The following is a 14,810-nucleotide window of genomic DNA, read 5'->3' on the forward strand; positions in this document are numbered from 1 at the left end:
TTAAGCCTGGAAAACTAAATCATTTAAAATTTAATAACAACGAAGGCTCCTAGGAGGTCCTTATATGCAGCATAGGGCATTTAGTGTAGCAATGAGGAACTTTGAGCAGCTTCAATGGGAGCAGCCGCGACCATGACAATCAGACCTATGCTCATCCTGCGCTTTTAGTGCGAATCTGGCTATATCATTTTATATATTGCAAAGCCCAATCCCTTTGCAAAAAAGCCGAGAGTAAAACAATAGACAAGAAGAAAGGCCGTTTATTTTTAGTCGGTTTTTCCATTTTGGGTAATTAAAACAAAAATAAAAATAAAAATCCTACCTGCCAGCAGTCTCCTTGAACACAACCAAAACGACCAAGAAAATTAGATGCTTCATTGCTTTCGACTAACGGAGCGGTTCACTGTTTGAGAAGCGAAAAATTGTATGAGTTGCGACAAATTCCTTTTTGGCCTGTACGTCCTCCTGTTTAAACAGAAAACGCCCCTCGATGGGGGTGGTCTTCTCGATAGCACTGGAAAGCTTCAAATCCAGTGCATAGCTTAGTACACCTGCGTCTGTCCTCAGTAGACTTTTAGTAGGCGTATGGTCTTGTCTAAAGAAAAATTACCAAGTTTTTATCCTTTTTTACCTTTTTTTATCCTTCAAAGGCAACTCCCTTCCGCAATTAAGATTATTTGATGAATGAAATTTTCAAAGTTTATGATAGTAATAAATGTTGTAAATGTACTGTTTTAGAGAACAATGTCAGAACTAAAGCGAAGAACTTTTTGAGAGGAGAGAACTCCTTGAGTGAATTGGGAATTTGACAAGATACTCAACAATACCACTCGCTTAACTGAAATTGCAGAAACACGGCATACAAAGTGTGATCATAATCAAAACTTGTCATCATTTTAATTTTGTATAACAATGAGAATATGTTAAATCTCAGTGGAAGATAAGAAAACAAATAAAATTACAAATGCCAAAGACATGAAATTAGGTCTACCAATTTACAAATCCCTTTATCTGATTCGGATAAAGATATTGCCAATAACATTATCTCCGAAATTTCATTTTTGGCCAAAATTGGCTTACGGTAAGCAGGCTGCAGCCTTTTGACGAATAAAAGAAAAAATAGCGTACATAGAGAGTGATTAAAACGTGTGAACATAAAGAAGAAAATAAAAATTAAGACGATACTGGGGTTTTAGCAAAATTATTAATTTATAAATTAAAGAAGGCTATGTGGCATTTACATTTAAGAACACACTGTCTTTGAATAAAGGAGGAGGGATTGCAGGACATGACAGTTTATTTACTTTGCTGCTCTTTGACAGAACGTTTTTGAACAAATACAACAGTGAAGCCAAAGACAGTTGGCGAGAAAACAACAAACACAACTGTTAAGATGTTGATAGTTCAGTTTTTTCCACCTGTTTGTAAAACAAACAAACGTACAACCTTTAGACAGCTTTCATTGTGAAGATAGACAGTCATCTAACCTAGTTTGTTAGTTGTAGCTTTCCCTATCGAAATTTTTAGTAGCAACCTTAGCTTGCCGTTTCCCTCTGAAAAACGGTATATATTCTGGCTGTTATTGAAACTTTTTACACAGCCATATCACGCGTGGCTGGCGGGTATGTAACGTGTACTCGATAAATATTCTTGAGGCTTCCTCCACTCCGTTAGCACTTCCTTGAAGCTGAATGTTATGCTATATCCCAAGAAAGATTATTTTATCGATATGCCCCGGAAGCCAAGGAAATATCGCGCAAATTGGGAGCAAAGCCGCGTGCAATAACAAATAAATATAATGTTAGATACTTGAAAAATACCACTTTTTGACCAAATTTAATTAAACTGGGGCATGAGTAGTGCACTTGTTTAAGCTTTTCTCCGCCTCTGTCTCTGTCTCTTGTTTACATGAAACCTTTTGTTGTTATTCCTTTTCTATGTTGTTTTAAGCTTTAAGCTATATCAACCATTCAGTCGAAACTCACTTTTTTTGGTCCTAAGCTGCTCTTTTCAGCGCCATTTTATCTCATAAGCTCCTTATAGGATAGAAATCAACTTTCTCGACGCAAGAGATGCGAAAAGAAGCGGCATTCAACTTCTTTTTTCTTATATGGTACTCTTGCCTGCGAGAGACAAATGAGATGAGGTACGACAACAGACAGGAAGGTCGACATTTTATTGGCGGGATTTCTACCAAACTCGATCATGTACTGATCGGTCATAACATGAGCTCCTTCCATGCAAGAGGAATGATAGAATGCGCACAGAAATGCCTGTCGATGAACCTGTGTGGCTCCATGAATTACCAGATTAAAGAGCGCTGGTGCGAGCTTAACAAGTGGGCAATTGAGCAATCGACGAACAACGTCGTCTACAGAAAGGGTTATGTGTTTGTGTCGCTGTTCTGAAAAGTGTGGAAAACCAAGCAGTTTTTAACCATTGCCAAGAAAAAACTATCGTCCAGAAATGAATTGTTCAGGGAAGTTCCCTCCGCTCTAGCTATTTTCAATATACGTAAGTGTTTTTAAAGTAGTATTTCCTTCTTGTAACAAAATGTTATTGACGAGAACTTGTCTAAATTGTTGCATCCCAAAGTCTCTCCTTCATTTCAGTTATTACGCCGTCATCTAACTTAATTACCCAAGGCTAAGATATATCGAAAGGAATGAGCGTTGTGATTTCAAGCAAGATAATCTTCGCACATCGACTTTTAAATTGACAGTGACATAAGATCATTCAGAGGACCTGTGTGATCCGCTGGTAGTGTCTCAGTTTTATTTAGAGCAGAAAATATTACTGACAGAGAGGAATTATATATAAAAGGACGACGTTATGTGACTACCGTGTTTTATGTGCCACTTAACCCAGCTTGCTGATAGTTGTGTGAAAGAGGCAATGTCAATTTAGAGGTTCCCAAAGGATTGTACCACCCTTCTCTCACTGGTGATATAGAACGGGATTTGCTTAACACTGGAGGCTAGATTAGCTGTTAAAATAAAAGCGAGTCGAAAGGCCAAGCATTGTGCCACGTGACTAGTTGCCTATACGTCATGAAATTCAGTGTGGATCGTCCAGTAGGCATGTTAGGCCTGGGCCAAACGTTAAACTTCACATGAGTCGAACCTAATGCAAATGAGCAAAACCTTTTGTTTTTGGTCATTTGCATTAGGTTCGACTTATGTGAAGTTCGACGTTTGGCCCGGACCTTAGTACGCTTAGCTACAAATCATGCGCAACGAAAGCTCACTGATTCATGCATTTATTTGTTCCTATCAACAGCAATATAACTTTAAGATATTCCTTAATGATTAAATTACTTTGGAAAATTTCCTTGATTTACAAGTTTAATTTACTGTAAAATGTTTGCTACCTACATTAATAATTGTTTCACGATATTAATTTTGTGGCAGTTAAGACCATAAGTACATGTATAGTACTGTTATTATATAGTATTGCAATTATAATCCATATGTATTAAGTATATCAGTATAAATGTTAAATCTACTATAACCGATAACAAGGCATTATCGAATTAAATTGAATTTTCAACTGTTCATCGGAAGGGTGTTGAACTACATTAGGAAGTCGTGACAATTTGCTTTGTGTTTAAAAAAATTCTGAATACTTCAATAATGTTAATTTGCTAACTGGTGTAAACACATAATAAAATTATGCTATGGGAACGTCCAAGCAGGTGCGGCTTGTTCGCATTGCTTTGTGTTTGGTCATCAATAATCTCCTTCGTTGGAGTTACCTTACTCTTATTCAATGCACTCTACAAGATTTTCGGATCCCAATTTTATTTGCTAAAGAATGGAGCCGGGCCCTTTCTGATTCAATTGAAAGTTCACCTCTTTTGAGCTATAAAGTTCTTCCTATTTAAAGTTATTTTCCAAAATACAACAGAATATCTCTTAGCGGACACTCTTTGTACAAGAAAAAGTGCCCGATTACGAGAGGTGTCCATTTATGAGAGGTCAAAAATGTACTGGTGATTGTATATAGCTAGGACCTTAAAATTAGCTTACGGAACCAGAGTTGTCCACCTACGCAGCTACCGTAGGTCTTGGTTTGCAGAGGTTCGACTGTATATTTGAACCTTTAATATTTCTTCCAAAGCGTGACCGCTTCACAGTTTTTCGACAGTCCCTTGCTTGTATTTAGCTGCAATTGTTGAGTCTTCCTCTCAGCTTTGGAAAGTGTGAGGAAACTCGAAAAATTTAGAAGATTGCAAACACCATTCCTTCTCCTCACATCCATCTTCCTCCAACCTCGGCCTTGCGCCTTTGGCTGCAAAAGTATCTCTTTTTTTATAACGAAAATGTCAAATAACTACGGTTAACGTTGGGTAAAGTTTTACTGCGCCCTTCGATATCACGGAATATATTTGGGCTATATACGTATATGCCGGGAGAAAGGGTCTTCTTTTTGAGGTTCTCATTCCGTACAAAATGATATCCTTTTGTACCCGTTTTGGCATTGTGATCCCAGTGTGATTCTGTTAGAGAGGGCTCCTTTAAGATTGAATTAGCTAAAATTGCAGTGCGTAAAAGTCCAGCTAAACGAACAAAGATGTGGCCTGATAAAAATGAACTACTCGTTAAACTTTCCATGATGCTAAAAAAAACATAGGACGACCAGTTCAATTTCCTTAAAAAGGGTGAGGGTTTAAGACCCCTTTGCGGCACACAACTATACCAAATTAAAGGGATTCCCCCTCCCCCCCCCCCCCCTGATGAGATATTGCTCAAATGTTCCCTTTGTTGCATTTTTTTGTGTCCCTTTAGTCCCTTAAGACATTTCAAGACTGGTGGCTTTCAGATCACATGGAGCTCCAGTCTCCCGAGGCGTATCCTCCTTGGTGGCATCACTTTGCAATTTTGCATCTGCCAGTAAGAAAAAGAAATAATAACATAAGCAACTGACATCATTTGGTAGTCAGCTGATCTTGTTAAAACAGACGTCAATGAACTAACGTTTGGTCTGTATCGGATTTATTAAAACAATATTAGTTAGGGTTCGCTTTTTAAAGGCAAGTCCATAACGTACCTTGCAAAAGCAAACAAGGAGAACAATCCACTACAGAAAAATCTATGTACTTATTAAACAAGAAGTTCCGGTATAAAAGGGGCCTGGCCTGGTCATTCTCACGCCCAATTGTCAGTCAATCATCAAAGCGTAAACAAGTGGCAAACAACCTTCGTATTTTCCACAACTGTTATTGATAAAATATGTTTCATTTTCGCTAGGAATATTCTGTTTAACTTTAGGAAGCTATTTTTCATATTTTTGTTAATGATATGTCTTGGTTTCATGACGTTTCAAGGCAAGTTCAGCTTGAACGATGCTCGGCACCACAACGTGCCACGAATGCAAAAGTACAAATTTGCATTTCGCCCCCGAGAAGTGTGAAATGTGGGAGGTGCCATCCCTTTTATAGCGGAACTTCTTGTTTAAGTGGTTTTGTTAAAATAATAACAATACAGTTGTTTGATAGAATCCGAAAGCCTTATGGTGCTTACAATACCGCTTATAAGAAACAAATGAAATAAATTAAGCATAATATATCCAAACAAAAACCGAACGATTTTCGACTTCGGTCATCATCAGGGTATAAAATCACCCTGATGATGACATTTTTAGTCGAAAACGTTCGGCTTTTATTTGTATATATTATAGCCTTATAACTTCTTTTTAAACAGTTTACCTCTTAGCAAACATTATATTGAACAAATTAAACATGCTTATAAAAATAATTACTGACATAAAAGAAGTAAAAAATCGGAATGAGACGATAGAAAACCCTAAAAGACATAATCGGTTAGGCAAAATTGAGTTTCCATTTTTGACAAACGTGCACTGTAATATTCAGCACATTTATGCATTTTTAAAGTATCTAGTAATGGTTTACAAAACTTGTACATTGATGAATCAATTATACCACCGTTGATGCTAAAATAATGATATAACGAGCAAATGCTTGATCATTGGTGAACACTTGCTCTTGTTGGCTTCCCTGTTGGGGACTAACATTCCATCCAGGGAGAAGTAGAAATACTCCTAGTCGCTTAATGCTACGGGAAACCAGGATATTTAAGCTCGGGCCTCAAAGGCCACCAGGTTCATATGCAGACTTTATCTTCAACCCTTCGTGACATAACAGGTCGTCATAGCACCAACATAACTTGTAAAACCACCCTTAGTTTTAGCTTTAAGCCAAAACGAGCTTAATGGCCCCATTCCGATTCTTGTTATTGGATAATTAACTGCAAGTTAAAAGTGAAAACAAATTTTTCCGGAGAGGAAAAGTGGCTCTTCTCCAAGTTCGACTGGACAGTGTCTATTAACAGAAAATTTGAGCCCTCGGGACGAAATCACTGCCTGTTATAGCGAGATGCTTGTATTAAGCAATTATAGGTTACCTGTGCAATTAAATCACATATAGTCATAGAAGCGTATTCATGCAGTAGACGCATGTACCTCTTTTGCTGGCACAGTTGTTCTTCTTCTTTTTGCGGACGCAATCCCAGATTGTTCCAGTAATGCCTGTCAACACAATGGTACCAACCACAACACCAAGAGGGATGAGATATTGCTCTGGGCTTTCAAAGTACCGCCACTGGAATTCAAACTTGAGCTTTTCGTTTTGCTCCAAGAGAATCTTGCACGAGGGTGATTTCTCCGCTTTGTTGCCGTGTTTTCCTGGTGATCTCTTGTGGGAATTGCGGGACAATCGTGTCTGCATCTTCATGCATGTGACATAATTCACTACCGGGTCAGTGTCGTTCCACCAGGGCTCGGTAAAATAATATTCGCTTGGTAAAAAATTGAGCCATGCACCAACTACACAGGGCGGCAGGAACTGAAGCACTTGCAATGAATTGTTAAACTCCTTGTCGTCACAGTGGAAAACCACTACAGAATCCAGGCTTTCACCAGTCAAATTCGTAGCAGACTCTACGGGGTTGCTGATTTCTAAAAAGTACGATAAAGGCATCTGCTAGTGGTTGGTTAAACTACAATTGGTCAAAACTAGTTAAGTTAACTTCTTACCCTGTACAACATACACGCCTCCGACTATATAGTAATTCACGTGACCAGACTGAATGTCTTCATACACACGCCGCTGTACGAAATTGTTAAAATTTGCTAAGAAGGTGGTTTCTTAAACAAAATAACGCAAACTATTTACGTATGGTTTTTCTGGCCCTCTCGGTAATAGTTTTACCAATCGGATAAAATCAAAAAATCAAACACGCTATTTGCGACTAGCAATTTTTGCAGCTGTTGCTGTAGTTGTTACAATTGTTGTTGTTCTTCTTCTTCTTCTTCTTTTTGCTGCGGCTGTTGTTGTCGTTGCAGTTTCAGTTATTGTAGGTCTTATTTTACATGTAGTTTAATTTTGTATTTATAGTGGTCACAGTGTTTTTTTTTTAATTTTCGAAAATGCTTTAAAAACAGCTCTAACCATTAGATCAGCATTACCTTCCACGATAGAAAATGCCATCTTGTAATCAACGTAATTTGACCAATAAAGGCCAGGCGGAACTCCAATCTATGTATAAAAGAGTAAATTCACAAGTTAAATGTCTTTAAAGTCCCGCCATTTGACTATCGTAAAGGCTTATGTGCCACAAGGTATGTCACAAATTATTTCACTGAATATGTTACAGGGTATGTCTCAGAATGTGTCACAGAATATGTCACAAGGCATGTCACAGAATATGTCACAGGGTATGTCACAAAATATGTCACAGGGTATGTCACAGAATGTGTCAAGGTATGTCGCAGTATATGTCACAGAATTTGTCACAAGGCATATCACAGAATGTTTCACATTGCTTGTCACAGAATATTTCACAGAATATGTCACAAGGTATGTCACGTAATGTGTCACAGGATATGTCACGGAATGTGTCACAAGGTATGTCACATAATATGTCACATATTATATCACAGATCATATCACAGAATATGTCACAGGGCATGTCACAGAATGTGTCACCCTGTTTGTCACAGAATATATCACAGAATGTGTCACAGGATAAATTATGTCACATAATATGTCACAGATTATATCACAAATCATATCACAGAATATGTCGCGGGGCACGTCATAGAATGTGTCACATTGTTTGTCACAGATTATTTCATAGAATATGTCACAGGGTATGTTACGGAATATGTCACATAGAATGTCACAGATAATTTCACGGAGTATGGCACAGGAATAGGTCATCGGCTATGACATGGAATATAAAACAGAGTATGTTACAAAATATGTCACAGGGTATGTCAAGAAATAGATCACAGAGTATGTCACGGGATATGTCATGAAATATGTCACAGAGTTTGTCAAGTAATAGGTTAGAGTGCATGTCAAGGAATATGTCACAGACGGTCTGTCAGAAAATATGTCATGGAGAATTAACTGTTATTTAATCTACCTTATCTTAAAATCAAGGAATGGAATTTCGGCATTGGTTAATATAGAATGATAATTTTTACCTTCTTCCCAAACAAATGGTTCCCACTCTCCAACTCTTGAGCCGTTAGACGGGAGGATACCTGAGCTGTGAACATGGACAGTAGTATTATCCCTGCAATCATCCAAGCAGCAGCAAACAGTCGAGCAAGTATAGACTTAGGAACTTTATCGCCATACCTGCACAAATACACGATGTTATTACAGTCAGAGGGGCCTGAAGGGGTAAAATTGGAACTGGGATTTGGGCAAATTTTCACTGGGAATTGGTATTTGGGTCACTGGGACTGGGAATCACAAACAAATAAACAGTTGAATCCCCCTCTAGGGACCCTTCAGTTAAAACCACCTGTCAGCGAAACTCATTGGCTGATCATGATTCAGAGATGCACAAGGGAGGCGAGGAGTATTGAAGACGGACCACTTTTTGTTCAAAATGGGGGAGGACTTAAAAGAGGTTTTCCCTTACGTTAGGCAATAGGAGGGGGCGGAAGATAATAAGCCTTCGACTTACTTTAAGATTTTTTCAGTTAGATCCTAACTTATTATGTAAATATTAGCGGAGCTCCACAGCGGCCCGAAGGGCCGCAGAGCGGAGCCCCATACCCATAGAAAATTCACAGAAATAGGAAAACATGAACTTGAAATTTCATGGTCATCATGGCTAGCGGCATGGCTCGCGGGCGTGTACGTCGTACGGCGCACGGTGTTGCGCACTTCAGAAATAGATAAACCCTCATCTATTTGTTACTGGGCATCCAAGGTATGGTCAATTGACAGCTGTCAATACAAGGTTTCCGCTGACCAGTATCATGTGATCATATCGCGGGCTCAGGTGTATAGCTCATCGAGGTAACGCGTTTTTATAAAGTTGACCGCTGACCGAAAAATGGTTTTTCTATTGGATTGCGGGCTCATTAACTATTTTTTATGCCTACGGTCAGTGAATTCAGATATTTTAATAAAGAGCAAAGTAAATTACCGGGGAGCTCCGCTTTTAGGCTTGGCTAAATCTATTTAATACGGAAACGAGCATTGTAAAATTATATTGGATTTCCAATAAGTGCATTTCGCGTCAATAGAAAGAACGCAAGTTCAGGCTCACTATCATCAAACAGCAGATAATTTACTGAATTCTTGCATGGCTATGTTTTTCTAGTTTATTTTTGGCCTCACGTATGATAATGACGGTGACTGCCAGAATTTAATTAGCGCGCAGACAGGTTTTATCATTTTTATTGTAAAGAATTAATTCTAACAGTCGACAGAGTCATTTTTATTGAGAGAGCAAAACAACTGTTGAATTTTTAGGGGATTTATATCAAGGATTAAATATTACACTTGCAACTAGCTGCATTTTGCGTCCAAAACAGGGAGGTTCACATCAAATTGAAGATAAATAGAGTTTTGCTAGTATGGAGTCTGAAACCGAAAACTTACGGGTTCTGGGACAGCCAAGAAAATTAAGAGCTCTCGGAGGAAGGTCGATTGCGCCCCAAGAATAATAAACTTGTAGGTCCTTTGGTTCCAATCCTTTCACAAGCTGACCATGAAATTTCAAAGAGAGTACCTCGTGGTTAAAATACATTGTTTTGATGAATCACTCACCCTACTGTTGTCATGGTAACGACTGCCCACCACATGCCGTCAAAAATTCCCCGCCAAAAGCATATCGGAAACTCCTCAGAATTTGATCGGCTATCCTTGAAGAGAAAACGTAAATATATATAAGATAAATGCAAGTGCGGCCATACTACTGAAAACCTGAAAAAAATTTCCGTCTCTGAGCGGTAACTGGACACACATTCGTTTAGAAAACGTAAAGTACTCAAAAAAACTCTAGTAGTAGAAGCAAACGATTGGCACACTCATGAGAGACAAACGTTTATGCATTAGTCAATTGAAACCCCGGCCCCCCGACCCCCGGGACTTAGCGGGGATTTAACGCGTCCAAAGCCGGGATTTAACGCACTTTTAACGGCGCGTTGGCCCCGGTGGGCGGTGGTTTTAACAAAATGTCAAAAGACCGGGGCCATGGAGCGATGATTTAACAGCACGCGATCACTTAAAGCGGGGACGGCAGCCGGGATTTAACATAAAGGACTAAATGTTTTTCTCAAAATGTTCGTTCTGAGGAATCCCTTCTGAAAAGTCTCCACGCTTCTTCCTTGATATTTAAAGCCTTTCGCGACGCCTGGGTTTGTATTTAATATGTTCACACGATAAAAATAGACTTATTGTACTTGAAATCTGCCATCTTTGTACAATATCGTCTCCAAGAAAGTAGTTTCTGTTTCTGAGATTTCAGCCGTGAATCATATCATAGGGTGAAAGCTGTTTATCTTTAGAAGAAATTCTTCTATTTTGTCACTTCTTGTGTCCGTCGTCAATAAATCGTTTCCAAAGGATAGGCTTATTGCTACTTGTCTGAGTATTTCGTTTTCTATTTTGGCCGTGAAGATGACAGCGGAAACTGCGGCGATTGTCGTGCCCATGGCTGTTTGATGTGCTTAAAGATAATCTTTTCCTGATTGAATTGGAACGAGCTTTCTTGAAAGATCACACTGAGCAACTCTCTTAACGAGTACGGCAGGGCCGTAGCTAGCCAGAGGCAAGACGAGGCACTTACCTCGTCTAGATTTTAACCCAAATTTAATAACAAATTTTTTTGTTGGGGAAATGATCCCTAGCAAGATCTTGCCTCTTCTATGGCAAATGCCCTGTACGGGAGGGTTTCCTTGATGAAATTCTCCGTATGCATCGCATACAGTGTTGAGAAAAGGAAAGCTTTTTTTAGGCTGTTTGGGCATGGCACTGTAATCTTCTCAATGAAGTTATTAAAGTCTGTAGCACGAAGCTTGTCGCTGTGCTATCGGCTTAAGTAGATGGTCAACAAAAGCTGAAATACGTTCTGTAGGGCAATCACACCCCGATATTATGGGTCTTCCGGCAGGCGTGTTCATAATGGCTAATTATGGGTTTTAAATTTGACAACTTTGTGGGTTGTTAGTAATCCACGTAACGGCGGAACGCGGAACGGCGTAACGGCGGAACGAGAAACGGCGTAACGAGATTTTTTTTCCATTTTTTTTTAGTTTTTTTTTTTAACAAACTAACCAACAAACAAACATTAAATTTATCTCACAAAATAAAGGGCATGTATATCTTCTTTATCCTTCGAGGTCAATCTAGAGCCAGGATGTCGAGTTTATTTCGAGTTAGGATTTCAAGGAGAAGCGCGACCGGCCTTCGGACTTGCTCGCGCCGATCATGACCGAGACAATGAAACGTACAAAGTCGAAGCAAGTCAACAAAGCCGTTGACAAAAAAAATAGAAGGGCCTGAAAAGACTGAAAAGTTACATTTTATCAGTACCAAACCAAGAATACCATAAAGGACCACCTAACAAAGTAACAGAATTAAAAAATCCATCCAAGTACCGGGTACTATTCCTGCCCAACAGGGCTTTTAAAACTTCGGCGATCGGACAAGAACCGTTGCTTTCCATGTGGCATCAGAAAGCGCGTAAATCAGCTCATAATAATAATAATAATAATAATAATAATAATAAGAGTAATAATAATAATAATAATAATAATATCTTTTATTTAGACACGATAAATTTACAGCATAGCTGATGTGGTCGTGTTAAAATTTACAATATACAAGATATACTCATAAAAGTTAAGTCCAGTTGAAGCAGGAAAGTGCCAAATTGTCCATAAGATCCATTTAAACAAGGTATTCTTTTTCACTATTTGCATGATTCTTATAACCCTTTGTCTCGTCTGACACTGATACCATGTACCACCAGGAGCCCATTACAATGGGCTCCTGGTACCACAAGGAAAGCATCGGTTTTCGTCCGATCGCCGAAGTTAAGCCCTGTTGAGCGGGGTTAGCACTTGGATGGGTGACCAACTGAAAATACCCCTTGTTGTGGGCTTTTCATTTCTGTTTTTTTTTTTTCTCTTACGAAATCAGTAACTTTTCAGGCCCTTCTATTTTTTTTTGTCAACGGCTTTGTTGACTTGCTTTGACTTTGTTCGTTTCATTGTCTCGATCATGATCGATCGGTGCGAGCATTGAAGTCCGAAGCCCGGCCGCGCTTCTCCTTGAAATCCTAACTCGAAATAAACTCGACATCCTGGCTCTAGATTGACCTCGAAGGATAAAGAAGATATACATGCCCTTTATTTTGTGATATATATTTAATGTTTGTTTGTTGGTTAGTTTGTTAAAAAAAAAAACTTAAAAAATGGAAAAAAAAATCTCGTTACGCCGTTTCTCGTTCCGCCGTTCCGCCGTTCCGCGTTCCGCCGTTACGTGGATTACTAACAACCAACTTTGTGTCTCTGATCACGAAAAACAATTTTTTTTATAAGTTTTTGGCGGAAACAAACTACATCAGGTTTCTTTCCGACCTCGTAACTATACATGGACAATAAATGAAAGAAATAGATATTTCAACTTCGGCCACGAAATCAAGATTTTTGTCCGTTTTTTTTTTCCTGAAAGTCGATTCGGATGCCCCCGCTATGCGGGGTTTTTAACAGACGTCTAGGCCCCTAGGTTGGGGAAATAAGCCGGGTTTTAACACTTGGTAAATGTTAAATTCCCCGGTAAGTCCCGGGGGTCGGGGGGCCGGGGTTTCAATTGACTGATGCATTATTTGAACATACTGTCGTTTATTGTTTCATAATTTTTTCTTTGGACTGTGTTAGGTAATTTTATATTCGAATACACAAATGATTTTTTTTAAAAAAAGTCAGTGATTAGCATTATTTTCAATGATCTCTAGCTGATGCAGGCGGCTGGCGTCTGTGAAGTTAAGGCGGGGAAAACTTGTTTAATAAATTATGCAGTGTTTATGTGCGTCAGATGAATAAAGACGTAAATTGTTTCTAATTATGAAAACACTTTTAATGGAACCTTAGAAAGCGTTTGTACGTGTGTGTATATTATTCAATTTCTACGAAAGTCTGAAAGCTTTTAATTTATTCACCTGCAAAACGGTTTTTGTTTAACTGCGTAATACGAACGCGGGCCCTAAAAGTGTTTGCATAAACTCGCGCTAATCGACGCATCTCGCTTCCCGCTGCTAGTTCCGCCACGATCTTTTTCATTTGGGCGCGACGAAAGACTCTAGAAATTCATCAATTAGTCAGTGTTACAAGCTTCTCGCAAAAGACACTGTATGTTACACGGTCTATCAAAAGACCATATCACGGTTTTCGACGCCATCGTGACGAGTAAGCAAAGCGGATAGATATGACAGTGTTTGTATGGGAATCCGACGGCAAATATCTTCTACAAAAATTGAATTCTGGTCTGGACAACTTATGAATTGTAAATTTAAGATACTAGGCAAAAGTTTTTATTCGCCGAGTTTGAAGGATGTAGCTGGGCTAGAAAGCATTCAGTTAAGTTTTTAATTTCCCACACATTTGTCTATAATTTTTCCCGTGAACCACGCCAATCATTCGGAAAAATATAGACAAATGTATGGGAAATTAAAAACGTAACTGAATGCTTTTAAGCTCAGTTACATCCTTCAAACCCGCCGAATAAAAACGTTTGCCTAGTATCTTAACTTTACAATTCATAAGTTTTCCAGAATTTAATTTTTGTAAAAGATATTTGCCGTCGGATTCCCATACTGTAATTTCTACCCGCTTTGCCTACTCGTCAAGATGGCGTCGAAAACCGTGATAAGGCCTATTTATACTTACTAATAGCCAAATAATCATTCCTGAGAGAGCCGCACATGAAAAGCACAACACCAGGAGAGGCCACAACTCCAAGATGGCTAAGTAAGCGACTGTGGTGAGATCGTGTCGGCTTTTCTTTCTAACCAGCACTGGGTGAAAAGTTTCAAAACTCAAAAAGGCATCCTCCCCATCAGCCTCGTTAGTGTGAAAAACTGGGAAGTAGATTTCGAGTATTTTTGCTATGCCGGTGCCATTAGTGCTAAACCTGGCGCAGTATCTACTGGCATTGATCAGAGTTTTATTCCACTCTTGCAATCGACTTTTGAAGTCCGTTGAGAAGAACGGAGAATTCTGCTTGTAGAAGGAATAATCAATTTGTGGGAATTCCAACTCGTCGCTAGCTTCAACTTTGCAAATGTAGGTCAAAACGAACAAAGCTTCCAAGACTATCATTTTCAGTGTAGGCTGAAACAACGCGATTAAGGCTTCATGAGATTTTGCTTCCAGATAATGGAAGCGCGTACGAGGCAGCAAGACTCGCACTCTTCAAATCGACTTGCAACCTGTCTGGCCGTATTGGAAGCAATTTGACTAGTTAAATAGGCCTGTTAGTT

General features: G+C 39.0%; 2 protein-coding genes across 2 annotated transcripts in view; both read right to left on the minus strand.

The window, feature by feature from the left end:
- LOC144650606 (uncharacterized) overlaps window positions 1–482 on the minus strand; it is a 6,130-nt gene extending 5,648 nt beyond the window's left edge. Inside the window, exon 1 of the mRNA XM_078510329.1 lies at window positions 323–482. Coding sequence (XP_078366455.1) covers window positions 323–378 — 56 coding nt within the window. The 5' untranslated portion in view covers window positions 379–482. The remainder of the gene's footprint in view (window positions 1–322) is intronic.
- Window positions 483–3,271: 2,789 nt separating this feature from the next.
- LOC144650607 (uncharacterized) lies at window positions 3,272–14,750 on the minus strand. The gene is made up of 6 exons (XM_078510330.1): window positions 14,218–14,750; window positions 10,094–10,188; window positions 8,509–8,665; window positions 7,486–7,555; window positions 6,481–6,975; window positions 3,272–4,886 (listed from the first exon to the last, which is right to left on the minus strand). Exons 1-6 carry the CDS (start codon window positions 14,647–14,649, stop codon window positions 4,792–4,794), a joined length of 1,344 nt encoding a protein of 447 aa, XP_078366456.1. The 5' UTR covers window positions 14,650–14,750; the 3' UTR covers window positions 3,272–4,791.
- Between the last annotated feature and the right edge of the window lie 60 nt (window positions 14,751–14,810).

The sequence above is a fragment of the Oculina patagonica genome, chromosome 4, assembly GCF_052425735.1.
Source record: "Oculina patagonica isolate OP01 chromosome 4, crgOcupat, whole genome shotgun sequence".
Taxonomy (NCBI): Eukaryota; Metazoa; Cnidaria; class Anthozoa; order Scleractinia; family Oculinidae; genus Oculina; species Oculina patagonica.